The sequence below is a fragment of the Balaenoptera acutorostrata genome, chromosome 3, assembly GCF_949987535.1.
Source record: "Balaenoptera acutorostrata chromosome 3, mBalAcu1.1, whole genome shotgun sequence".
In the NCBI taxonomy this organism is placed as follows: domain Eukaryota; kingdom Metazoa; phylum Chordata; class Mammalia; order Artiodactyla; family Balaenopteridae; genus Balaenoptera; species Balaenoptera acutorostrata.
This window is the reverse complement of record NC_080066.1, coordinates 74,577,742-74,604,364: the sequence shown is the minus strand read 5'-3', so window position 1 is coordinate 74,604,364 and position 26,623 is coordinate 74,577,742. Positions and strand designations below refer to the sequence as shown.

The following is a 26,623-nucleotide window of genomic DNA, read 5'->3' as shown; positions in this document are numbered from 1 at the left end:
AGGCGAATTAGACACTAACAGTACTGCGAGAAACAGCATACACGTTCGGCTCTCAGCCTTCGTGCAGCCAAACCAGAAGAGGAAGCCTGGTCAGCTCTCCTAGGCTCCCAGCCTGGAGGGACAGGAATTAGCAGGAGGGGTGAGGTTACAGGAAAGTGGACATGAGGGTCAGTTGTAGTCAGGGTCAGTGCTGCGCTGACCTGAAAACATCACAGCGGAGAGAGGGGAGAAGTCAAGTTTTATCACGGCATGTTGTCAGAGCTGCATGATTTTCTTAGGGCTTGAATGGATCTATAGTGAGACTTCTCACGGGCGTTCTCACTCAGCTTTCGCTGGCACCTCTAGGTTGCTTTATGCTTTAATCCTACCTCCTTTTTGCCGCAAGTCAGGACACTTTATACCAACAAATGTCTGTTCTGCACGTCTCTCATTGTGTCGAGAGTAGGGCTAGAAACAGCTCATTGCCGTGCTCCCCGTGGGATGGTGATTAAATCGCCATCCACTTTGGTTTCAGACCTCACTGAGGTTTTTCTGTGGGGGGGGATCCTCTTGCGTGATAGTAGGAAAAGTACCTTGGCTTTATACATAATTTTGTCATTTATAAAGCATTTTTATGTACATAATTTGCATTTTTTTAAACATTCCCATGCAGGAAATTGTCGGTCTTGTTTCATGCTTTCATACTTGGGAACACTGAGTCATAATAAAACAGAGAGCCAAGAGTAAGTAGAAGAAATTGGAGCCTTTTAGTTTTTGACAACCATGCAGAGCTCGTTCAGAGTGACTGATTTGGATTTTTTGTCTTTTTGCGTAATGTGTTCCCGTGTAGTGAAACTGATGCTTTTCGCAGTGGTTGTTTTGAGATGGTAGACCACGAGATGAATCTCTGGTGTCCCTTATTCCGTTGAACGTCTGCCCTGAGCTAAGGATAGTGGCCTTCATTGTGAGATGTCAGGATAAGGAGAACAGGGGAGGAGCTGCCCAAGCAGCACGTGCCTGCTGGGAGGCTCCTTTCACGGGAGCTGGTGGCTTCCTGCTCTCTGAAAAGCAGAGAGGGAAGGTCCAAGGCATCGACAGGCTGGGACTGAACCTGGGCCACTCACTCCTGGTCCAGCGCCGTTTGCTTGAACCAAGACTCTCCTCCCCTCTCCTCTCACACACACACTGGCAGCAGCGTTGTGTGGCAAGGCACCTGCCTCCAGCAAGGACACTTAGCTGTCCTGGGGCTGCCCCCGGGGCCGGCCGTAATAAGGGGAAACCAGGTCTGTGTAGATGCTGGCTAGAAAGGGGGGTTGCAGCATCCATGTGGTGAATTGTTTCTGGATTAAAAAAAAGCCTTCAAAGCATAAATCAGAGCTACCACCTGTTCCTCCACCCCTTCCAGCAGGCCTCCGTACTTGTTGGGCCAGCCCCCCTCCTCACTTGTCTCGTAGACCTGCTGCTCTGGCCTTACCCCTGCTCTTCTCTCGGCTGCCAGAGACCTCCAAGCAGCCAGATACAGCTGTCCTGTCTCAGTGCCCCTCTTCCTGAACTGTGATTAGCATCTGACACACGTGATCTCTCCCTCCTGCTTGAGGCACTTTCCCTCTGGTCCCACCCTCTCTCCATGTTCCTCCCTCCCCTACCACTAGGCCTCCTTGCGGGTTCCTTCTTGTTTTTGATTCTAGATTCTAGAATCTAGATCTAGAATCTAGAATCTAAATGTTGACAACCCCACAGTTGTCACCTTCTTGATTCTAGAACATTGTTCCAGGACCCAGACCTCAGGTCTCTTCCCTCTCGTGCTCACTCCCTAGATGATCTTTCTAGCCCCAAAGATTTGAACATGACGGCACTCCCGCACCCCGCATCGTATCTCCAGTTTTGTGTTGAACTCTGCTCCACCTCTCACTGAATACATCCCAGAGAAATTCATTAGCAACTTTTCACCCCAGACCTGTGCCTCCAGCAGCTTCCTTCCCCTCAGTCAATGGCTTCTTCATTTTTCCAGTTGTTTTGGATAGAAATGTTCCTTCCCTGTCATACCTTTTCTGCTTCTCTTCTTGCCTTCTGCTTCCCCATGTTCTGGGTTTCTTTCCCGTGTTGCTCATTGATTCTGCACCCTCTGTCCTGCAGCACCCCGTTCCTCAATTTGCCCGTTTCTCCTCGCTCCCCTCTGTGTCTTCTACTTCCGTCTGAGCTCCCGTGTGGTCTGTCCTGCTGCTCAGTTCTGCTCTCGGCCCCGTGTCGTGGCTCTGCCTTTCCCGATGATTGAGTCTTTCTTTGCTTGGCTACAGGGACCATTCATTTGCTCTTCAGAAAGTCCAGTTATTAGCCTGGGAAGGGACGCTTTCATGCAGGGATACTTATACTGGACTACTTCCTATTCTGAGGGAATGGAAGATATTAACCATCTCACCCTCTCTGGTGTCTTGTGTAAACAGCACCCATGATGTCATCAAGTTTCCCACTGACTGTTATCACCAGCTATGCTCATGGATCCCACAGTTTCAGGAAACCCCACAGTTGTCACCAGTTGCAGGGGAAAAACTAACCCATGGAGTGATTTACACTCCAGCAAATTTGTCAGTTATCCCTACGGTTTATATTTTTATTTTTATTGAAGTATAGTTGATTTTTATGATATTTTAGTTTCAGCTGTACAGCATAGTGATTCAGTATTTTTGCAGATGATACTCCATTGTAGGTTATGGCTGTAGGTTATAGGTTATAAGATAATGGCTGTAATTCCCCGTGCTATACAGTATATCCTTGTTGGTTGTTTATTTTGTACATAATAGTTTGTATCTGTTAGTCTCATACCCCTAATTTGTCCCTCCCCCTTTGGTAATCACAAGTTTGTTTTCTTTATATGAGAGTCTGATTCTGTTTTGCATATACATTCATTTGTATTATTTTTTAGATTCCACGTATAAGTGATACCATACAGTTTGATTTCTTCAAATTGGAGAGTTGGTTGGTTAAATATGCCTATTAAAAAGAGTTGGGTAGAGCATTTTGCAGGCATACCTTGTTTCATTGCACTTTGCTTTACTCTGCTTTGCAGTGACTGTGTTTTTTGTTTTTTAACAAATTGAAGGTTTGTGGCAACCCTGACTCAGACGAGTCTATCAGTATCACCATCTTTCCAACAGCATTTGCTCACTTCATGTCTCTGTGACCCGTTTTGGTAGTCCTCGCAATATTTGAAACTTTTTCATTATTTTATTTGTGATGTTACTATTGTAATTGTTTTCGGGAGCCCTGAACCGCACCCGTACATGAGACAGGGAACTTAACTGACAAATAGGTGTTCTGACTTCTCCACTGACCAGCCATTCCCACATCTCTCTCCCTCTCCTCGGGCCTCTCTATTCCCTGAGAAACAACAATATTGAAATTAGGCCAATTAATAACCCAACGGTGGCCTCTTAAGTGGTCAAGTAAGTGGAAGAGTCACACGTCTCTCACTTTAAGTCAAAGCTAGAAATGATTTAGTTAGTGAGGAAGGCATGTTGAAAGCCAAGACAGGCTGAAAGCCAGGCCTCTTGCCCCCAACAGTCAAGTTGTGAATGCAGAGGAGAAGTTCTTGAAGGAAATCAAAAGTGCTATAGAGAAATCCTTTGTGAAAGGAGTCGATCAATATGGCCCAAGATGTTGCTGTCTTAAGTAATGGCCACAGCCACCCCCATTTTTAACCACTACGACCCTGGTCGGTCAGCATGGCCCTCCACCAGCAAAACCGTTACGACTTGCTGATCGCTCAGAGGATGGTTAGCATTTTTTAGCAATAAAGTATATTCTGATAGTGTGTATGTATTTGGGTTTTTTAGACATCATGGTATTGCACACTTAATAGACCATAGTATGGTGCAAACATGACTTTTATATGCACCGGGAAACCAAAAAATTCGTGTGACTCACTCCATTTCGATATGCACTTTATTGTGGTGGTCTGGAACCAAACCCACGACATCTCCGAGGGATGCCTACGTATGTGGCTTTACAAGACCTCAAGATTGTAGATGGAAAATCATCAGATATTTTGAACAACTCAATCTAGTCACTGCCCAGGCTGTAGTAAACTAATTCTGTTTAGGGCAGATTGTCAGTGAATACTGCTATTGTTTGTTGAGAAGTGTATCTTGACATTTCTCAAATAAGAAATATTTTCATGTTTTCATGGGCCAAATTTATGTGGAACGTAAGCAGAGGTCAGAATGACTTTACAGTTGGACAGCGTAAAATGGTTGCTGCATGAGAGTGTGTGCACACCTTGCCCATGGATACCAGAGCATCTGTTGAAAACTGTCCTCTGTATCCAAGTGACTATAGTCGCTGGATGTTAGGAAGCCAGTGGTTAGTGAAGCTTGCTGAGAAGCAACGCCTTAGAGGCTCCCACCCCTGGTCAGCCTGCTGCCCTGTCTGCCTGTGGCCACCTGATTGCTTCTTAGCACTTGCATTCCCAGAGAGAGCTGTGGTCCAGGTTTACAACGTGTAGATTCTCTAATAAAAGATGAGAAAGGAGTGTGAGATTGAAACTCCTGGGGATTTGTTATCCATGCAGCTCTAGGATTCTAATAGCTACTCACTGTGAAGTTCCTTATTTTGGCTCCCAGGATGACAGTGAGCTGGGTAAGTCTGTGTTGGCTCTTCAGGTGCAGGGAAGATGCCTCCCTCTTGTGTCCAAGGCGTGCATTGATAGAGGCTGGCCTGGGTTGGGGGGTAAGTTTCTGGCCAAGGAATGGAGCAGGTAGTTGAAATCACCCAGAAGCCACCAACTCAGAAAATGCATTAAATGACTGGACTTAAAATTTAAAAAGAAGGCTTTTACGAAATAATTCAAACCTAGCCTAAGCACCTATCTATTTTTAAAGCTATTGAACTGGATAAGAAGCAAAATACCCCAGGCGTTTGTCTGAATGAAAGAACAACTACATTGGCATTTTCTTCACTTTGAGACCCCTGAGGAGTCTGAAGCTACCTGGCACACCAGGTGTTTAAGATAAGCCACTCTGGCCTCATTAGTGATGGCTGTGCCTTGGCCTGGCATTGAGGTCCCCTCAGGATTCAGTTCTTCTGTGAATTATGAAGGGCAGATAGCAGCGTATGGCTCTTTGATTGCAGGGAAATGGAAGCAGAGTGGCCAGTTGGATGTCTCCTGGCGATGGGGCTGGGCCTCCAAGCCAGGTCTTCTGGTACAAGATGTGGTGGAGTTTGGCCGTGAGAAACACCCCAGAGGCCAGAGGTGCCTCTTCCCTGTGCCCAGGAGCTGCTGGGGAGGGAGCCCCGCAACTGAGGGCACTGACAGGCATCGTCAGGAGACAGCAGCGGGCGCCCAGGACGCTCTGCCTCTCACCTGGGAAATTCTACTCTCCCTGGGCAAACCCCAAGTAGGGAGCGGCCTTGAGGAAGGAGCCTTGGTGAACTCTCGTGGTCCCCTCCTTCCAAGGGGCTCTCCTTGCCACCCTGTGGCAATGGTAACTCCACGACTGCTGCTGTCCTATTCTCAAATTTTCAAGTTATTTATTTATTTTTTTAAATTAATTTATGTATTTATTTTTGGCTGTGTTGGGTCTTCGTTTCTGTACGAGGGCTTTCTCTAGTTGCGGCAAGTGGGGGCCGCTCTTCATCGTGGTGCGGGGGCCTCTCACTATCGCGGCCTCTCTTGTTGCGGAGCACAGGCTCCAGACGTGCACGCTCAGTAGCTGTGGCTCACGGGCCCAGTTGCTCCGCGGCATGTGGGATCTTTGCAGACCAGGGCTCGAACCCGTGTCCCCTGCATTGGCAGGCAGACTCTCAACCACTGCGCCACCAGGGAAGCCCCAAAAGTTATTTTTAAATTTGTGTTTTTATCCAGAGCCTTCTCTTTAATTGCCATTTTATTTTCTTTCGATTTTTAAAGCTGATTCAGAGTCTGTTTTTTTCTACTGGACAGTTAATCACGAACATCACGGTTTGTTCGTTTGTGTTCCCCAGACATTCTAAGTGAGAGTCCTCAAGTCATCTGGAAAAATGGTGGCCCTGTCCTTAAAGATTTGTGTCCGCCACTGCAACGTGGTCAAGACCATGCAGTTTGAACCATCGACGGCGGTGTACGATGCATGTCGAGTCATTCGGGAACGGGTACCCGAGGCACAAACTGGCCAAGGTAGGCCATTGGTTATTTACTGGCTGCTTGAAATGTGTTTGTATGTTTTTCCCTTAGTAGCTAAGGAAACGGAGGCTCTGAGTGGTACACAGGTGTGTATGTTTCCAATGAAATGTCTTCTTATCCTGGACGTTACTTGCCTCCTGTGTGAGACTTGTAATGACAATGATCACAACTGCCAGCGAGCCATCATCATTGTCATGACCCTTCCATACATCAGCATTGCGCTCTGTTTACAAGTCACTTTTTGTTATAAAGCCCTATAGAGTACAGATGAAGCTGCTCTAACAGTTACCGCTTTTGTATATCCTGAGCGCTGTTTCACATGCCTGAAAACTTTCCACTGCTAGCAGCCTGCAGAAGACTGGAACAGCCATCAGGCCCCAGGGCAAGCCTTATATTTCAAGTATTTTGCAGGGGCTTTATCATCTTTGTCTTAAACCTTAAAAAAAAATACTTGTGATACGTGTTTTGTTTAATGTTTGGTTGAACCATTGACCCCTGTTAATCTGAGTTTAAACAAGAGTCATTCATACAATTTTATTTTCCATTTCCCTTTGTCTTCTCTCTACATTTCCTTCTTTTATTTAGTATTTAATGCTTGAGAAATTGGGGTTACTCCTAAATTAATAAGCCTTTAGTGTGAAAATGGAATAAAACTTTCCTTAAAAATTGGAATCATAAAAATCAAACGTTCAAAGATAGCTATTGTTAGGCCTGGGTCTTCTTGAAAAGATCTGTTACTCACAAAAGCACGAATCTTTTGGTCCAAAAGCAATATCTATATTATTCAAAACACTGTTATTTCTAGATTACCCAAAAAATCAAAATAAAGTTTGCCCACATTCCCAACCTTACTCAAGATCTGGTTGTCCAGTCATATCTGGTGTTTTTACTTTTCTGTTACTGTTTATTCCCAGAATTTTAAAACTTTGTTTGGGTTGGATTGCTGTAAAACTCTGGTGAAGATACAAACCTTTATAGATCTTGAAATTGTTTTTCTAAGAAACAACAGGAGCCCTGGCCCTCATCTGGGTCTCTGAGGTTTCCTTGAATCACATTTAGGAAGAAAGAGGTCTCGAGACAGGAAATGATACTGCTTTCCTCCTTCCTCCACCCGCTTGTACTTCCTGGGTCAGATTAAAGGATTTCTGTGAAGAACACAGGGTTTAACTCTCCAACTTTACTCATAATTTGGTGGCCTGGGGAGCAGCGACTTCATCTTACACGGAACTCTTCCTTTTATTTTGTAATGCTATATGGGGGTGATGGAGGAATTATTCCAAGTGTCAAGGCTCCATTGGCCCCTCTTTGCTTAAGTGGCCTTGGCTTGAGTGATTACATGCATAGTTTCTCTACAGCTGTCTTACCATTCTTCCTGGGTTCTTGGCCTGGCTTTTATAGCATGTGATAGGAAACAAAGCCCAATTCAGTTAGAAGGAAATTTGGACCACTTTGTTCTCGGCATTTCCCTAAATTTTAGACATGACTGCTGCCCACTTGTTTTAAGAAATATGACCCTTGTATGTGGGTGTTGGTTTCGCAGCTCAGCTCTCATTCCTCCCCATCTGCTTTAGTCCCAGCGGCTGCCCATGTTGTCAGAATGAAGTATTTCTCTAGTGAAGGAGAACCCCTTGCCAAGTCAGCAGACTCAAGAGCCTGGAAGTCAGTGATGGCGTCATCACCACTTTGTTTTTTATTTTTCTTTCTATTTTTCCTCCAGCTTCTGACTATGGGCTATTTCTCTCGGATGAAGACCCCAGGAAAGGAATTTGGCTGGAAGCAGGCAGAACACTGGATTACTACATGTTGCGAAATGGGGTATGCTGTTGATCTTTTTTTGATTTTTTTCATCACTTTGTCCCTAGGCCTTCCATAGAAGCTAACATGATTATGCTTCAAAGAAAAAGAGAGACTCAACAACCTATTTTGATTCCAGGGCACTTTATTAATAGTTTTGATGTAATATACTTCGTAAAGGCTGTCCAGGTTAGTGATGATAGAAAATATCAGCAGTCCAAATTCTTGAAACTCCACAAAGTAATTAAAGCAGCATGAGGTTATGATTTTAAGCTGTTTCTACTTGCCATTGTTGGACTTGGTAGTTATGAAACATAGCATCTTCCTGTAAGTATGTAGGAAGTACCCTGGTGACTGGTGATAGAAAGTAAGCATAGAGAGAGAACAAAAATATAATCCTAAAGGTAGCCAGAAATTAAATATTAATCAGTGTTTTGCTTTTATAAAAAAGTTCACATTAGATATGAGTTTAATAACTATCAGTAACAGTAACAATAAAAAATTGTGTTATGGAAGTAGGAAAAAAATAATGAGTAAAAAAGTGTTAACAGGGAACTATATTCAGTATCTTGTAACAACCTATAATGGAAAATAATCTAAAAAAAAAAAAAAAAAAAAAAAAAAATATATATATATATATATATATGACACTGAATCACTTTGCTGAACACCTGAAACTAACACAATATTAGCTTAACCCCTGAAATATATTGGGTTTTGGTTTACGGAATAGGCACATCGGATTGGTCAGTACTCCGTAAGCAAGAGCAAAGTATGAGTGGCCATTAATTTTCCCTTCCATAGTTCTCTTTTTAAGAAGTGTAGTAAAAGGAGAGTCTCTTATTTAGACATAACTCTCAAACTTATTACGCCTGTTTGGTCTTGCCATTATTGGCAGAAAACCACTTTTACTATGATACACCACTACTGTGAAGAATTATGGGGGTATTACTAGTGTCCTTCATGACATATATATATTAAAAATCGCTTATAACTATGTAAGAGGTCATTGAAGAAGCACATTACAAACTTTTTAAAACACAAGTAGGGGGCTCCCCTGGTGGCTCAGTGGTTGAGAGTCCGCCTGCCAATGCAGGGGACACGGATTTGATCCCTGGTCCGGGAGGATCCCACATGCCGCGGAGCGGCTATGCCCGTGCGCCATGAGTACTGGGCCTGCGCTCCACAACAAGAGAGGCCAGCGCAATGAGAAGCCTACCCACCACAACTAGAGAAAGCCCACTTGCAGCAACGAAGACCCCACACAGTCAAAAAATAAATTAAAAATAAATAAATAAATAAATTTTAAAAAAACAAACAAAAAAACAAGTAGGAATTTTCCTCTGCTAATTCTCATTACAGCAGACCGTTCTCAGCCTTTCAGGAGAACATATGCTACTTTCACTTTACAGAGCTTAGTTTTCAGTAACTATGAACTATAAGTAGGACTTTTTGAGGTACAGTTTTACTATCAGATTTTAAAGAAATCTTTATGAAAGCAGTTTATAACACTGGAGATTCTGTATTCGTGGCAAAAATCTCATGAAAACTTAGAAGGAGGAAATCAGAGGGTGCTCGGGAAAAGTCATTTTTTAAAGAAAAGTGTCCAAGTTTATTGCCTCGTTACCCACGCAGTGTGAAATGTTTGTATGATTCTGCTGTAGGATATTTTGGAATATAAAAAAAAACAGAGACCTCAGAAAATTCGGATGCTGGATGGGTCTGTGAAAACAGTGATGGTGGATGACTCGAAGACTGTTGGGGAACTCCTGGTGACTATTTGCAGCAGGATAGGTAAACGTACACGCGCAGAGCTTCTGGATTTTGTTTTGTTTTTAATAATACGCCTCTTCTTTTTTTCCACCCCCTTTGGGTATCTAGGCAGTTTCGAATGTATTGTAACACATTGACTTTGGCCCAATCCCAAGAGAGTGTGTTCGTTTTCCTGATTTGCAAACCCACTAACTGGTATTGTCAACACTTGAACTTCTCACTGAGTCACAAGTGAGAGCTTTTATTTCAAAGACGATAGGAGTTTTCAATTGAAAGTGATGTTTCAAAATCATATAATTCAGTCTCCTGCCCATGGCTGAGATTCTGTGTAAGTTCACTGATACCCAGGATCTCTCCTGAAGACTCCTGGGGACAGCCTGTACAATTCTTAGGCATCTTTTTTTCTCCTAGCTTCTGTTGGTCTTCTCAGAACAAGTCTGTCTCCTTTCTATATGAAGCCTCTTGAATATCTTCAGAAAGTGGCCTTGCCTGTCTTAGTTTCCTCATCATGCAAAGGAAGCCCAGCTCCTTCAGACACTGCTTGCTTGACATTGTCTTGCCTTCCTCTGTATGATCTCTACTTTGTTCTTATCACTCAAAAATTAGTCAGGAGACTTGAACATGACATTTGAGTGTGACTTAACTAGCTGAAGATCCTCCTCTGTGGCCAGTTACTTGATGTGTGCTCCCTGGGTGACCCTGACCTTCATCTTGGCAAGGCTTCGTTCCTGTCTTTTGCCTTCAGGGACTCCTTGGAGTATTATAGGCCCCAGGATGAAAGGAGTTGATAACTATGTAATCACTGACCATCATAACCTAATTGATAATTTTAGGAATTACAAACTATGAAGAATACTCTTTAATCCAAGAAACAATTGAAGAAAAGAAAGAAGAAGGAACGGGTACGTTAAAAAAAGACAGGACGCTGTTACGAGACGAGAGGAAGATGGAGAAGTTGAAGGCCAAGCTTCACACGGATGATGACCGTGAGTGTCTGAAGAGGAGGTGTGATGCAGGCACATGGTCAGCCAAGCCTCACTCCTCTCCCGTCATCTGTATGACCCAGGGCAGGGGTGTGTGGTTGTGCCTTTGTTTTATTTTATCTACAAACATGTTGGCCTGTGTCACTAAAAGATAGAGACCCTTAAGGGAAAAAAAAAGGGATGATAATACCATTTCACATCTCAAAAGTAATCTCTTAAGGTGAAATATACACATTGTGTTCACATCTTCTCCATTGCTGTCTAAAGAATTTTTTTGTAACAGTTTGTTTGAACGAGGGCCCAAATAAGATTGGATGATAGGTTGTTTAACTCTTTTAGTCTCAAGAGTTTCCCTCCATCTCTTTTATTTTTGCCTTACAATTTTTGAGGGGAAGAAACCAGATTGTTACTTGTATAGAATTTTCTACATCCTGGATTTTGTTAGATGACCTGTGGTGTCATTTAACATGTTTATCTCTCCCTTTTAATTCCTGAGATCTGGAGGCTTGATCAGATTTGTGTGTGTGTGTATGTATGTGTGTTTAAAAATAAAGACTCCTATGTGTGTTGTGTACTTCCATTAGGAAGTTGAATTTGGTTGTTTCCTTTTTTGTGGTGTTAACAGCCATTGATGATCATTACTTAGATCCATTATTTCCTTAGGGGTTATGAATTAGTAATATAATTCTATCGTAGGAAGGTCCTTTTCTATGGCTACAGAGCTAATAATATACAGAAAAGCCAGTATATATACCTCATGTGTCCCCCAGACCTGTGCTTTGTGCACCTGGCTGCCTGACGCCACCCCACCCCCAAGGATCTTACTTCATGCACATTTCACTCAGACCTTCCCAGCCTCTTTCTTTCATTGTTCTTTCTCTCAGTGCTGCATTGGGAAGATGTCATCCTTGTCATTATGTTTATTGATCTTCCGTGGGGCTTTCATTTCCTCTGACCCTCTCTCCATTCTCTCTTTCTCTCTCGCCTCATTTGATTTACAGTTGCATACTTCTTTCCAAATGAGACCTTAGTAGACAAATCCTGAGGATTTTTATACTGTGCATGATGCTCTTCCAGGTACTGTGGGGAATGAGGTCCATCCAACACATTCCCTGTGCCGAAGCTGAGGCTTGTAATAAATACCTGCTCACAATGTGTGTGTTGTTAAACCCGGGGAGGAGTGTAGGAATGAGAGCTGTGTGAAATGTAGAGGAATGATCCACCCCTTTGCACCTAGGTATCAGGGAAGTGTTCTCTAAATGAGTGAGATTCCAGGTGTGCCATGGGCAAGGTTCTACCCTCCCCGACCCCTTAGTGGCCTGTCCTCTCCTTGCCCCAATTACTTTCATTTTCCTCCTCTTTTCTACTTAAGGTCAGAGATAGTAACTCATGATGCTCAGAGTTTATAAATTATTTCACCTGATCAGACTAAAGACCAGCCTTGACTTAAAAGGAAATGCAAACTTGACTGTCTTGGCATAAAGCACTGTTTTCCTTATCCCCCCACCCACCACCCCAAGGAAGGCACATGGATTCTTTCTGGGGCTTTACTAAGTGAGGAATCACTGTGGATTTCTCCCTCATTTGCTTTTTCATGTGTCATATGGTACATGTGCAGTTACTTTGCAAAGTTAAAAAGCTCAGATCTAATCTAAGAAGTAACTATAACTGAATATCAGCATCCTAGAAATCCACGTCTGCATCACACTGCTGTTTTGGCTAATCCCCTTGAACTAAGAGGAAGAATCGACACAGTTCTTTCATATGTCGTCTTGCGTTGCAGTAAATTGGCTGGATCACAGCCGAACATTCAGAGAACAAGGAGTTGATGAAAATGAAACGTTGCTGCTTAGACGGAAGTTCTTTTACTCTGATCAGAATGTGGACTCGAGAGACCCCGTGCAGCTGAACTTGCTCTATGTTCAGGTACAGTATTGAATGCTCAGACGCTGAGGTTGGTGAGCTATCCGGAAGCTCTGGCTGTGGCTCGTGGGGGGCAGGAGCTGGGCTCCGGCTCTCGCCGTGTCTGTGACATGCACTTTCCAGTCGGGTTGGGTTGTGGTACAGGTTGGTGTCCACTGTGAGCTGGCCATCCAGAGGTGGGCCTTTGTTGGCCTCCCAGGTGGGGTCCTCGTGGCCACTACTGTCTCTCTCTGCTTGACTTCACGGCACTTACCTGGCTCATCACTTCACACGCACTACAGCTTTCTTAGCTCGCATCTAGAATACGAGGATGGTTATTGGTCAGAAAAATCAGTACTTCTTATTAACTGAAAGATACTACTCTCTCAGTAACCTTTTATGTTTTTACCATTAACTGATTGTTTAAACTCAGACGAGTCATTCAAATTATCTGAGTTGCAGTTACCCAGTATGTAAGATGTGGGCTTTGCACTAGACAGTCCCAAAGGTTTCTTTTGGCTCAAGGAAAACATCTTTCTCTCTCTCTCTCTCTCTCTCTCACTTCTTTCATTCTTCCTTATCCTCTTTTCCTTTCCTCTCCTTTTATTTATCTGCCTATCAGCTTATAGAAATAATGCAGGGGCACAGCGTCGCCTGTGTTTATAAATAAAGTTTTATTGAAACCACGTGCCATTCATTTATGCATTGCACGTTAGTAAATCCCCTTCTGTATCACATAATTGTCTACGTGTTGTCCGTGGCAGCTCTCATGTTCCAACAAAAGAGTTCAGTAGTTGTGACAGACACCACATGGCCCAGAGGTGTAAATTATTCACTCTCTGGCCTTTTACAGGAAAAGTTTGCTGACCCCTGAGTTAGTGGATGGAAGGAGGGCTGGGAGGAGATAGGCTGGGAGGCGAGAAGGGAGGGAGATATCAGGGCAATAAGAAAATGGTTGTTGATTTAAGGCTCAGGGCCATAGGTTAGAGTGTCCATCTGAGAGTGCTCTAGGGGTCATTTAACTGGAGAAAGGAAAGACAAAGAAGAGGAATAAATAGCAACAGCAGTGAGGGGTCAGGAAATGGGAACAGGACTTCAGGTGCAGTGGGTTCCTGATTCCAGGACTGTGCATTTGCTGATCATTTCCCCCAAATGTCTGCAGTATTGAGTTCTTGTCTGTTCTCTCTATATATTTTGGGATGGGGATTGCGTTGATTTTACTTCTAGATAATTTTTCTGTTAGCTTTATCATTTAGGGTCATAAAAAATATATTGCATTTCTGTTTCCCCCTCTACGAATCTGGTCATTATACAAGGATTTCCCTTTGCCTCTGTATTTTTCATGATCACTTCGACCTCCCTAGATTACACTCAAGCTTCAGTTTTAATATACTGGGCATTGCTGATGCCTTCCATCTATAGGCAATTTGGGGCAAGGACTTGTTTTCCCTTTGCCTTAATTCATTTTTTGTTTGTTTATTTAAATAAATAACTTTATTTATTTATTTTTGGCTGCGTTGGGTCTTCATTGCTGTGCACAGTCTTTCTGTAGTTGCGGCAAGCGGGGGCTACTCTTCGTTGCGGTGTGCGGACCACTCATTGCGGTGATTTCTCTTGTTGCGGAGCACCGGCTCTAGGCGCATGGGCTCCAGTAGTTGTGGCTCGCAGGCTCGGTTACTCTGCAGTATGTGGGATCTTCTTGGACCAGAGATTGAACCTGTGTCCCCTGCACTGGCAGACGGATTCTTAACCATTGCGCCATCAGGGAAGTCCCTGCCTTAATTCTGCTGTGCTACGATCATCCACAGTGTCTTGAAAGCCTCACTCTGGCTTGGCTGGCATGTTTCCCCTTGTTCCACAGAGAGGGTACGCTGGGATGCGGGAACATGGCAATGGAGAGAATGTGTTGTTCCTTCCAAGCTCCTGATGCTTTTTGCTTCCTCTTGTGTTGCAGGCTCGGGATGATATCCTGAATGGCTCCCACCCTGTCTCCTTCGAGAAAGCTTGTGAGTTTGGTGGATTTCAAGCCCAGATTCAGTTTGGACCTCATGTGGAACATAAACACAAGCCTGGATTCTTAGAGTAAATGACCTTTTGTTTTTCTTTTTTGCCTTCTTTTCTCTTCACTGTTTATTTTTGAGCTAGCTATGCAATGTGTGTACACCCTAGTTTCAGTAAATTGTGAGATTGTTAGCTTTTACTCGATTCAATATATGATGAAATTTTTGAGCCTCGGGGAAAGCAAGGGGCCTGGAAATTCAGGGTTGGGTTGACTGAAGATGACTTACTCCACGTTCAGGCAGGATGCGGTTTCCTCTGGACCAGAGGGTCCGTGGCATCCCTCCAAAGTGTTGTCCAGGGTATTTCTGGACTTGAGAAACTCACTTCCCCCATCTTCTGAAACCCCTGCTCCTTAGAACATTCCTTCTTCATATTGGACCAAATTTTGTCATGTTTAATTTCTTTTTAAGCCTCCAGTATTACAACAACAGTATAAAAGAGAGAGCTTCACATTATTTACTATAATCTTATGAAATCTTCATTGCTCTGCACATGTGATGTATACATTAAATACTGGCTCTACTCTTCCATCTGGTCTTTGGTTCTCTTTTATAAAATGATGGGGGTAATTTTTGTGGCTCAGTACTTACGGGTTCAAGAGAAAGCTAACCCTCCAGATTCATCATGGCTCCTCCGAATGTGAGCCTTAGGGTTGGTTTTCCTAGAAATGCCCAGCAGACAAGCCCAGCCATACAGAGGCTGCTGTTTGTCAGAGTTCATTTTCCCCTCTGTTTGGTCTGGGCTTTCCAAGGATTTTGTCTATATAACATTTCTTTCCTTTATCTGTTTTTCCCCACCTTTTCTTTCTCTCTTCTGCTTCTTCCTAGATCAGATGAAACATTTGGCTGAGCCAAAAAAAAAATCACTGCAGAAAGTCTTAACCTGGTCAATATCATGCTCTCACCTAGAGTGCAGCTTGTAGTGGGGACCTGACAGGAATGCCAACTGGAGTGGGTGGGCATCAGCTTTTCTGTAAGATATGCCAATGTGAGATGCATAGAGTAGGTCATCTGTTGTATTGTGTCTGAGTGTGTTGAGAGGAGAGAATAACATAAATGCTTATTTGGCCCTTGACCTCACTTTCACTTTGGTGGAAAGTAGTTGGGACCAGCATGTGCCCTAAGGTAAAAAGGAAATCTGACTTCTCTCCTAGTGGCAGAGAATGCCTGGGCTTCACGCTGTTGGGTCTATACTGAGTTGTTACTAAAAAAAAACTCTACCCTTGGCGTTAATGAATCCTGGGGAGTCTTTCTAAAGTGATGCTTTGTTCTACAGTATTCCGTACAGTGACCTTGAGACTGAGACTGGCTCTGAGCAGGTCCTGTCATTGACTTTGCTCTGTGGTCTCCAAACGAGTCATATGGCCAAAGTGTTCCTCAGGGCCAATTCTACCCAGTTGGTCTGGCTTCCTTCCTGCAGGAGTCACGGAAGCTTGCCTTTGTCTGTCCTGACACCCCAGACGCCTTTCAGAAAACCACATGCACACAAGCTTTTACTAGTTTCACCTTGCCACATTCTAACCTCACAGTTGGTCCCTCAGATACATTTTGTGTCATAAACCTGTGGATTATGGCCATGGAAATTGATAACACCAAGAATTATTAAGCCCTGGAGGGAGGAAACATATTTTGTTTGTTTCTTTGAGTGACTGATGAAGAATAGGAGAAAATGAAGAGAAGATTTATGAACCAAAATTTTTAAAATAAAATGTTTAGTTTTAGGCTTTTGTAACTGTGAGCCTATCCGGCCCTGATGAGAAGGTGATCCACATGTAGCCATTCACTGGGTGCCAAAAATGAGGCTACCATGGTCATTTCATTCATGCCTTTCCTTTAGAGCTTTTGGACAGATAATTTCCAGGGCCCCCTTGTGAATTGAGAAAGCAGTATATTTTAAGCTACAGATGTGGAAGAAGAAGCAGAGAGAGGAGATGTGGCTTGTTCACAGTGACATAGAATTTTTCTGCAGGTAGCTTCTGACTCCTTAACACTGGGATTTAGAAACAGATTCCTACTTGGAGGGCAAAATTGCCTCTTTCACTGGTGTCCCAATATGCAGCAAGATTAAGAAAGTACTTAAAAATATGATCGCAAGGTTCTTTGGTCTCTTTGCTATGTCACTGGTTGTGACAACTACATCACAGCGAATACTGTTACACCACCGACTGCTTGCGTAAGGATTACAGACAGCGCGAGAGCACTGGTATTGCTCTTACACTGTCTCCTGCGATTTATGCACTATCGAATGCTGCACACCTACACTCCATTAAAGATGTTCCTTCTCTTAATGTGAGGCCATCAAGGTTAAGCAATTGTGTTCAGTTTTCTTGTTTCTGAGATTATGGTATGGAGCTCATGCCCCTAGTGTATGTGTATCCTTACTCAGATTCCAGATTAAAACAAGCTTATTGGGCCTGGTAGCAATTATTTTTCCTTATGAATTTGATTTTCTCTTTAATTAGACCAAATCTAGTTTAGGTAATGAGGGATTTACATTTAATGTAGATGTTTAATTGTGTATATTATTGCACGTACACTACAGGTAGAACTTCTGAGGATGTTCGTCTCCTCTTAATTAAAACAGCAAGGTCACATTTCCCTGATTGTATGTTGGATAGTCTGAGACTGTTCAGGGATAATATCCCTGGGCTGTCCCTGGTGACTGTGGCTGGGCTGTGTCTGCCAGCCTTTGTTTTTCCCCATCTAGCTTTCATATATATTATTGGCTTTGAACAATTCAGTTGGGAAAAAAAAAAAAAAAGAAGGTTGGACTTTGCCACAGAGCCTGGTTGAAGATAAAGCCAGGCAGAGATTTTAGTCACATAGCTTAAGGGTGAGGTACATGGAAGTATGTTTAATGACTCTATTTCTTTTAATTTTTTGAAAATTTGTTCAGCACTTGTGCTCAAAGTCAGCATACTATGGACCTTTTTAAAAAAACTTTATTGAGGAAAAATTGGGAATAATTGACAACTACAATTAATATATTTTTAAAGTATACAGCTTGATGATTTGATACATATAGAATGATTACCAAGATCAAAATAACACATCCATCACCTTACATAGTTAATTTGTGTGTGTGTGTGTGTGTGTGTGTGGTCAGAATGCTTAACTACTTGGCAACTTTTAAGTACACGATACCATATTATTAACTATAGTTACCGTGCTGTATGTTAGATTCTTATTCTTCTTATAATTGAAACATTTGTACTCTTTGACCTACCTTACCCTTTTCACCTCTCCCCTACCCTGACCCTGGAAACCACCATTCTATTTTCTGTTTCTATGAAAAAGGCTTTAAAAAAAAAATTCTGCATGTAAGTGAGACCATATAGATTGGTCATTCTCTGTCTGGCTTATGTCACTTAGCATATAGCCCTCCAGGTTCAACTATGTTGTCACAAATGGCAGGGTTTCCTTTTTTCTTACGGTAGAATGATATTCCATTGTATGTATCTGCCATGCATTTTCTTTATCTGTTCATCCATCAAAGGACATTTAAGTTGTTTCCATATCTTGGCTATTGTGAATAACGGTGCAGTGAACATGGGCGTGCAGTTATTTCTTCAAGACACTGATTTCAATTTCTTTGGATATACACCGAGGACTGGGATTTCTAGATCATACGGTAGTTGCTATGGACCTTTTTATGAGAATTTTTTTCACCTTTCTTTAGACCCTTTAATGGTTTCTATACTCAGTACCACCTTAGTAAAGATGTTTATTTAGAAAAATTTAAAGCAGAGACTAAAAGATTTTCAGAGTTTTCAGGGATTTAAGGATTATTTAGTGTCCCCCATCTGCTCTGTAGATGGGGAAAATAGGTGCAAGAGAGATAGGGACAGAAATAAGGAACAGAACCAGGGAAGCTGGAAGCCAGGAAACAGCCAGTTCTCCCAAATCCTATCTGGTGTGCTTTACGTACATGACACTTTTCTTCAGGTCATCTCCAAAGAGTCCCAGGGAGGGAGATTTTATCATTTGATGGGAGCATGAAGTATAAACAACACAATCCAGTAACCAATATATATTCTTTCTGCTCTCCTGTGTTCAGAAAATGCTTGCAGAAAGCATGCCATGTGGTACCTCACTGAGGACTTCATATGTGTGTTCTGTTACGCCAGGTATAGGGAAGATACAAGGGATATTGTAGATTAATTCTTTGCTGTTTTTGAGGATGCAGTCTACTTGGCAATAAGCATATGAAATTGTTATTTTGGAGAGCCAAAACGTGCCTGTAATTTCAACAAGGTCTAACCTTTAACTATACTTTGAAAGCAGGATGGTTGGAATCTATTTAGGATTCCAAAAGTTGCAGGCTCTGGGGACTACTGTGAATTGTTTCTAGAAATGTGGCAAAAGTATAGTGCAAGAAGCAATGTTGACGGAAGAATTTGGCAAAATAGAAGGTAAATCTAAAGAATGAGCTCTTAAAACAGCAACAACAATGAAACCTATCAAAATAATGACTAACTTTAGGCCCTTTAAAAACATGGTAGAAAACTTTACAAAGTGATCAGAGTCAAGATAGGGGTAGAGGATTAAGTGGTACAAACTATTGATACTATGTGTGTAATAAATAAGCTACAAGGATATATGGTACAGCACAGGGAATATAGCCAGTCTTTAATAATAACTGTAAATGGAGTACAATCTTTAAAAATTGTAAATTTAAAAATTTTAAGGTGTACTCTGTTGTATACCTGAAATTTACATAATTTTATAAATCAACTATACTTCAATTTTAAAAGAAGTGATCAGAGTCAAAGTCTTCTATGGCTTATTATATCAAAGAATATTAGATACACTGATAAACTTTAGACCTTAAATCAAGTATATGTGATAAAATTTTAGATAGCTCTAGGTGATGGGTATAGAATGTTCACTCTGTAATTCTTTTAAACTTTTGTGAGTTTCAGATTTTTTTAATAATAAAATGTTGGGGAAATATTGCTAGCCTAAAAGAATAGAAATAGATTGTAGAACTTCCAAACCAGATTGTGTGTGTGTGTGTGTGTGTGTCATAGGGAGCAGGATGGTAATGGAGAAGTGATACCAACAACTTGTCCAATACAGTAGGAGTTGTACAAGGTGGTTTACAGAAACAAAGCCAGAAAAAGTACAGTAAATAGAATGTACAAAATAAGATCTGAGAAATACTTCTAAATATCTTAGGCATCATAGCAAATGTAAGTAAATCAAACTTACCAGTTAATAGAGGTTCTCATTGGATGAAATTTTTTAAAAGTTCAGCTCTATAGTATTTCTAGAAGACATACTTAAAGTTTAAGGGCACAGGAAAGTTTAAAGGCATAAAATGGTGTACCAAGAAACTGGTTAAATCAAAGCTAGAGAAGCTATACGCAGTGTCACAAAACATAGACTGTAAGGCAAACAAAGCATAAGTAGAGACAAAGAAGGTTGTTATAAAGATAGAAGGCTAATTCGCCAGGGTGTGAGCCTGTATGCATCTAACATTACCTTAAAATATAAAAAGGAAAAGCAGGCAGTATTACAAGGAGAATTTCATATACATGCTTTTAGTGGAATAATTTAACATACTTCCCTCAGGGAGTGATAAGTAGAACAAGATCAAAATAGAAGAAAGAAAATGTTTTAGTCAAGAGAAAGTAATGAAATAGAAATCATAGAGAGAATCAGCAACACCCAAAGCTGCTGCTTTGAAAAAATTAATAAAATATGTAAATTTCTGGTAAGTTTGATCAAATAAAACAGAAAAGGCAAAAATAAACATTATTAGTAATGGGGACAGAACTTCAGATAGGGGTTTTAAAAATCATAAGAGAATGAAATGATAACTTGAAGCCAAAATATTTAAAATATAGACAAAAATGGATATTTAGAAAATCTGGATGGATCTATGATCTTGAAAGAAATAGTCTTAGCGGTTTAAAATATACCAATCAAAAAACAACAAAACAGGGGCTTCCTTGATGGCGCAGTGGTTGAGAATCTGCCTGCCAATGCAGGGGACACAGGTTCGAGCCCTGGTCTGGGAAGATCCCACATGCCGCGGAGCAGCTGGGCCCGTGAGCGAGCCACAATCACTGAGCTTGCGCGTCTGGAGCCTGTGCTCCGCAACAAGAGAGGCCGCGATAGTGAGAGGCCCGCGCACCGCGATGAAGAGTGGCCCCCGCTTGCCACAACTAGAGAAAGCCCTCGCACAGAAACGAATACCCAACACAGCCATAAATAAATAAATAAAAAATTAAAAAACAAACAAACAAACAAAAAAAAAACAAAACAAAAAGTAGGCTCAGGTTATTTCAGAGAACAGAAAGAGGAAAAAAAAGAAAGAAAACCCAAAACTCGTCACCTTAACTTGGAGCTAGCAGAATTAAGATAGCAAAATTGTATACAGACCATGTAACACTTTTAAACTCAATATAGATGCCTTCCCTAAAATTTGTAAATTAATAAAGTCCAGCATGACATGTGTTTATACATAACTGCAATTTGTAACTGGTTTCTCCAGGAATGCAAAATTCATTGTTCAATAAATAATTTATTACATGTCTTTCTACCTGTAGGCACTAGACATTAGGGATACAGCAGTGTAAAACACAGTCAAACATTCCTACCCTCATGGAACTTATATTCTAGTTCAGAGAGGCAGATATTAAATAATAAGTAAATTACACAATAAGGAAAGAAAAAAGAAATGAAAAATGAAACTGTCATTAGTTGTAGGTGATAGGTCTATCTACATAGATAATTCACTCAATCTATGAAGAAACTAATTAGAACTATTAATAGAAAGGAAGTCTCTGGAATAAAGATCAATACATATGGGCAGCTTATTACCACCTAGATCCAGACAACCATGGTATTCACCTGCAGGACTGTGAAAAATAAAAATGTGTGTGTGTGTATTTGTGTGACAATATATAGAGGACTCACACAATTATCCCAATTTCTTAGAGAGCTACAGTAATTAAAACACTCCATTATTGATGTAGGGTGATGTTAAGAGTTCTAAAGGTTGATGAACTTGCCTTAATGAAAGTTAAAATACTAGGCAAAAGACATTACCAAATGAAGAGTGAGGCCCCAGACTGAAAGAAGAAATTTGTATATTTGCAGTGCATACTACCAAGAACAAATTAATGTCCAGAAAATATGAAAAAGGAAATAAGACCTTCTAAGAAAAAAAGATCAAGATAACAAATAGACACTTGAGAGAAGAGGAAATTCAACTGACTTCTAAAGACAGGGAAGAATATTCAGCCTCATAAGCAATCCAGAATGCAAAATCAATAAGGAGATAGCATTTCATGTCTCTCAGATGGGCACAAATTTTTTAATTAATTAATTTATTATTATTATTATTATTTTTTTTTTGGCTGCGTTTAGTCTTTTCTGCTGCACTTGGGCTTTCTCTAGTTGCGGCGAGCGGGGGCTACTCTTCGTTGCGGTGCGTAGGCTTCTCATTGCAGTGGCTTCTCTTGTTGCAGAGCACGGGCTCTAGGCCGGCGGGCTCAGTAGTTGTGGCTTGTGGGCTGTAGAGCACAGGCTCAGTAGTTGTAGCGCACGGGCTTAGTTGCTCTGTGGCATGTGGGAATCTTCCTGGACCAGGACTCGAACCTGTGTCCCCTGCATTGGCAGGTGGATTCTTAACCACTGAGCCACCAGGGAAGTCGCAGATGGGCACAAATTTTAATGTATGAAAACAGCAAAGTACTTTACAGAGGAAACAAGATGTTTTAGAAGATGAATCTATTGAACTTAAAAATACAATGAGAAACAGAATATATTGTGTTATAGATATAAGGAGATGCAGGAACATGATAAAATATGTGTGGAAATTACCTTCAGGAAAATGACAACCCTTAGGGAGAGAAAGAAGGATGGTGTGGCACTTCAGCTAAATCTGTCATTTGTTCTTTACAAACAGAAGGAGAGGTAGCAATCATAAAGCAAATATGACCACATGGTAACATGTATTTATCCTTGATGATAGGTATGTAAATTGAGGTATATACTGTTCTTTATATTTCAAATGTTTTCACAGTTAACGTGTCTTTTAAAAAGTCAGTTGCAGTAGTCTATGTGTGAGGTGATAAAAGCTTGTGATCACTGAGGTTGGATATATACCATGTGGTAAAGGCAAAATTAATGGGCCTTGGAGGTCAGACAGAAAGGTTCCGTGACTCTGTATGTCACAGGGAGAAATGGTCCAGTGGTTGGGTGCAGGCAGGCAGGGAGCTAGCAGGTGAAGGAAACCTCCCTCCTGCTAGATTACCATAGCCCCCTCGTCCTGTTGGCGTGTTCCCCAAAAGTATTTCACTGAGAAAACACAGCAACCCAGGGTATGAATCTCTGAGGAAGAATTTAGAGTGGACTTGGAAATTTTTCCCCACAAACTCAAGATAATTCTACTGTCAACAAGCAAAGCTCTTGACACAGTAGGAAGTCTTAAGTCAGTTTTTCTCTTGGCATCTGTTCAGACACATATTCCTCCTTTGGAGTTGTTCTGTGCGTTTTTTTGTCAGAATAATTTGGCTGTGGGTTCTGTTTTCAAACTAACAGTGAAGCAAGCGTTTCAGCTTTGTTTCTCACCAACTCTGTCCTACCTCCTATTCCTCACCACTGCCTATGCACTAGCTTCTCTATCATTGGCTTCTGTCCCGTGCCCCTGACAGCCTGGAGCGCTTTCAGCAGTTTGAGGTGGTGCTGACCACTCAGTGGTGCCTTCACTGTTTCCTCCTAGCAGCAGCCTCCTAAGGTTGATGTCTCTCTCCCTAACGACTTTCAGACTCCAGAACTTTCAAACCAGGAACCTCTGAATGCATCTAGCCTGGAGCTGTCTCTGAGCCTCTGGACGATTTCCTGTCCTTACACTAAGGGGCATTGGGATTGGTTCAGGAGCACAGAACTACTGTGTGACTGAGGCCCTCAGACCCTTTCCTGTGCTTTCCCCACGCTCTCTTCACTCTCCACTTCTTGCCACTGTAACTGTTTTCCAACTCATCCAGTGCTTTCTTCCACCTACATCATTACCTCAGTTATCCAGGACTTGACCAATACTCTTAAGTCACAGACATTTTCATCTTTGAGTCTGGATTTAAAGTCAGTGTATCCAACTTCATCATTTGAGCTTTCGGCCCACTGGGCCAGTGGTTCTCCACCTTTAGCATATGTCAGGCTCATCCAAAGGGCTTGTTAAAACATACTACTGGGCCTCACCTCCAGAGCTTCTTATTCATTGGGTTTGGGGCAAAGCCTGAAAATTGACACGTCTAACATGTTCCCAGGTAGTACTGATGCTGCTGGTCTTGGGACCACACTTTGAGAACTTTATGTGCTACCAAATTGGAGATGTTATTGTTACTCATTTGGTGGTTGAGCATAAAGATGGGGCTCAGGAAACCTGGGTGTTCCAGTGTCCCTTGGGCGACACTGTCCTTGCTGTACCTCGGTACCTTCCCTCCCCTTTATTCCTCCACCATGTGTTCTTCACTGCTTTGTTTGTGTGTCCATATTGATGCCCTCATTCACCAGGAATGAGGGTGCAAGCCATTGTTTTCAGTTCATATGAGCAAAAACACTCCTAGGTAGGAATCCTATCTGCTTTTCAGGTGATAAGATCAGCTTAGAGAGGTGGTGAGTTGCCCATGGTGGTGCGACTACTAGGTGACAGTTCTGGGACAGATGAGAAGCAGTTAACCTTTCCTCAAATCATGGCTGCCTCCCATGTACTTGTGTACTTATTTTCAGACCGGAGAACATCTTTAGAATGCCTCTTTTGGAATAACTTCCAGAAGCAGCTTACATTTCTATAAGAAAATGAAGTTTTAAGTGAATGGCTGCATTTGAATCCAGAACCCTCTCCCTCTAGATGTGTTTATTAAATTCCCCTTCCCTTTTTCACTGCCTCTTGGCATTTCTAAAAATTTGACTGCCACCACTATGGTCATTGTTACCGTTATCTGATTGGGTGTTTCTGTTATTTTATTCCTCTCTTTGTCTGAAAGTTCTCAAATACTGATCACATGGTATGTCTTTTGATCAAAGGGTAGCCTGGAGAGACCAGGGTGCTCAGTAGCTAAGAGCATGGTCTCTGGAGCCCACAGAGGAGGCTTAAGTTGTTGGCTATGATTGTGGGCAACTTACTTAGCATCACTGAACCTCCTGTTCCATATATAAAAAACTGGAATATTGGAATATTTTCTCCCAAGGGCTTTTGTCAGAGTTTAACTAATCTATTTATGCATGTAAAACACCCGAAACATTATTTGCCTTTCAATAGAACGGCAGCCGTTAGTAGTGGAAAACCCTCTATCAACATGGTTTACTGTTGCTTGGATAATCCCCAAAAGTTAATTAAAGTAAAGAATCTATGCTACTACCTCTCTGAAACCCTATATTTTAACTTTCAATTTAAGCATTCATTTGCCAATCTTTTGATACCCACCTGGTGTGGGTCACCTAGTTAAGGTTCCACATTATCTTTGTTGGATGAACCACATCATCTACAAGAGAATATAAAGATGGTCATGAAGCACTCTGAGGACAGACTGTTTTTAAATTTTCACAATGTTTTCCTTTCAGTATTTTACATTTGTCTCGCTTATATCTAATTCAATAACTTTTTGTAAATATTTACCATTAGGAAGCGTTAAGTAGCTCTCTTTTGGACTATTTTAACAGTTTATGGGCTGTATTGGTTTAGTACATAGTTATGTGATAAACAGTCAGCAACGAGATTGGGGAGCAAATGCAGATAAATACAGATGGGGGAAGAAATACAACTGGCTCGGCCAGAGTGAAAGTAGAGCTCCTGAGAGAAGAGTCTCTTGGCTGATTTCAACCTTGCATGGATCTCAGAGTGTGAGAACTTTGACTAGTCTGCCGTCTTAGTAAAGCGGGAGATCTGTTATTATTGCACTCCGAAAAAATGATACGCACAAGGCCGGCAGAGGGTTTGGAGGCTGCCCTTTTAAGGTGGGAATGTTTAAGGCGGCAGTGCAAGGGACTTTGCTTGGTCAGGGCTTGCTTAATTAGGAGAAAAATTTCCAATCAGGTTTGCCCATCTGACCCATTTTCTCAGAGAAAGCCGACAGATTTCACTTGTATGTCTGCCGCAGATGCTTAGGAGCCTTCCATACTCGGGTTTGGTAATCAAAAACACAACCGAGCTGGAACTGCTGAACCGCCGGCTGGCAGGCAGCAATGGGAGGCTGCCTGCTCCTTTCAGCTCCCTTGCTGACACTGTGCGCATTGTCCAATTTACTGGGGAAGAATACACCCCACACGTGCACGCGGACCCACACCCACACACTCACTTCTTATTTGAAAATACCTTACACTAAACTCCCCCCAGATCGCTTCTTGCAACACCAGGGGTCACACCTCTGGTGCAAGCTTCTGGAAGTTGTTTCTGTACCTACTGAAGAGTGGGAGGTTCAATGCCTACCAAAGAGTGGGAGGGTTAGTTTGCAGAGTTTGAGTTGAGGGCAGCTTGTGGCCACACAGAACTTTATTGCCATAAATACCCAACATATTCCGGCCTGGCCACCAGATGCTGCCATCTGGTGTTCTAGTAGCAGTCATCGTTGTGAGTGGGCTTGGCATGGGGCCCTCTTTGGGTGCTTTTGATAACCTTTGCAAGGTCTCCTTTGTTGATGGCATAGGAGCTGCTGTCCAGAGACTCACAGCAGTGGCCCCCTCAGGATGCTTCCTGGTTATCATTTTAAGTGTGTTCCTGGGGGAGCCTGAAACAGCCCTGTGTTCATGTGCATCTGCTCTTGGACTGGAGGTCAGAGGCTCCCTGCTCCCATCCAGTCCTGTGACCTCAGCTAAGTCACTTGACCTCTCTGTGACTCAGCTTCCTCTTTTGTGACATTGATGCCTTCCATTCTTCTCTCAACCAGACCTTTTTTTCCCTGAAGCTGCTTAACAGTAGTCATAACATCTAAGGGACTGCTGCCTAGATGTTTCTTAGGTTCCTT

General features: G+C 42.1%; 1 protein-coding gene across 8 annotated transcripts in view; it reads left to right on the top strand.

Annotated features, from left to right (window-relative positions):
* TLN2 (talin 2) overlaps nt 1–26,623 on the top strand; it is a 446,766-nt gene that overhangs the window by 239,382 nt on the left and 180,761 nt on the right. For all 8 annotated transcript variants that reach the window (XM_057543407.1, XM_057543408.1, XM_057543401.1 and 5 more), the window contains 6 exons: nt 5,959–6,130; nt 7,854–7,951; nt 9,595–9,724; nt 10,537–10,689; nt 12,470–12,612; nt 14,543–14,670. In XM_057543407.1, coding sequence (XP_057399390.1) covers nt 5,995–6,130; nt 7,854–7,951; nt 9,595–9,724; nt 10,537–10,689; nt 12,470–12,612; nt 14,543–14,670 — 788 coding nt within the window. In that variant the 5' untranslated portion in view covers nt 5,959–5,994. The remainder of the gene's footprint in view (nt 1–5,958; nt 6,131–7,853; nt 7,952–9,594; nt 9,725–10,536; nt 10,690–12,469; nt 12,613–14,542; nt 14,671–26,623) is intronic.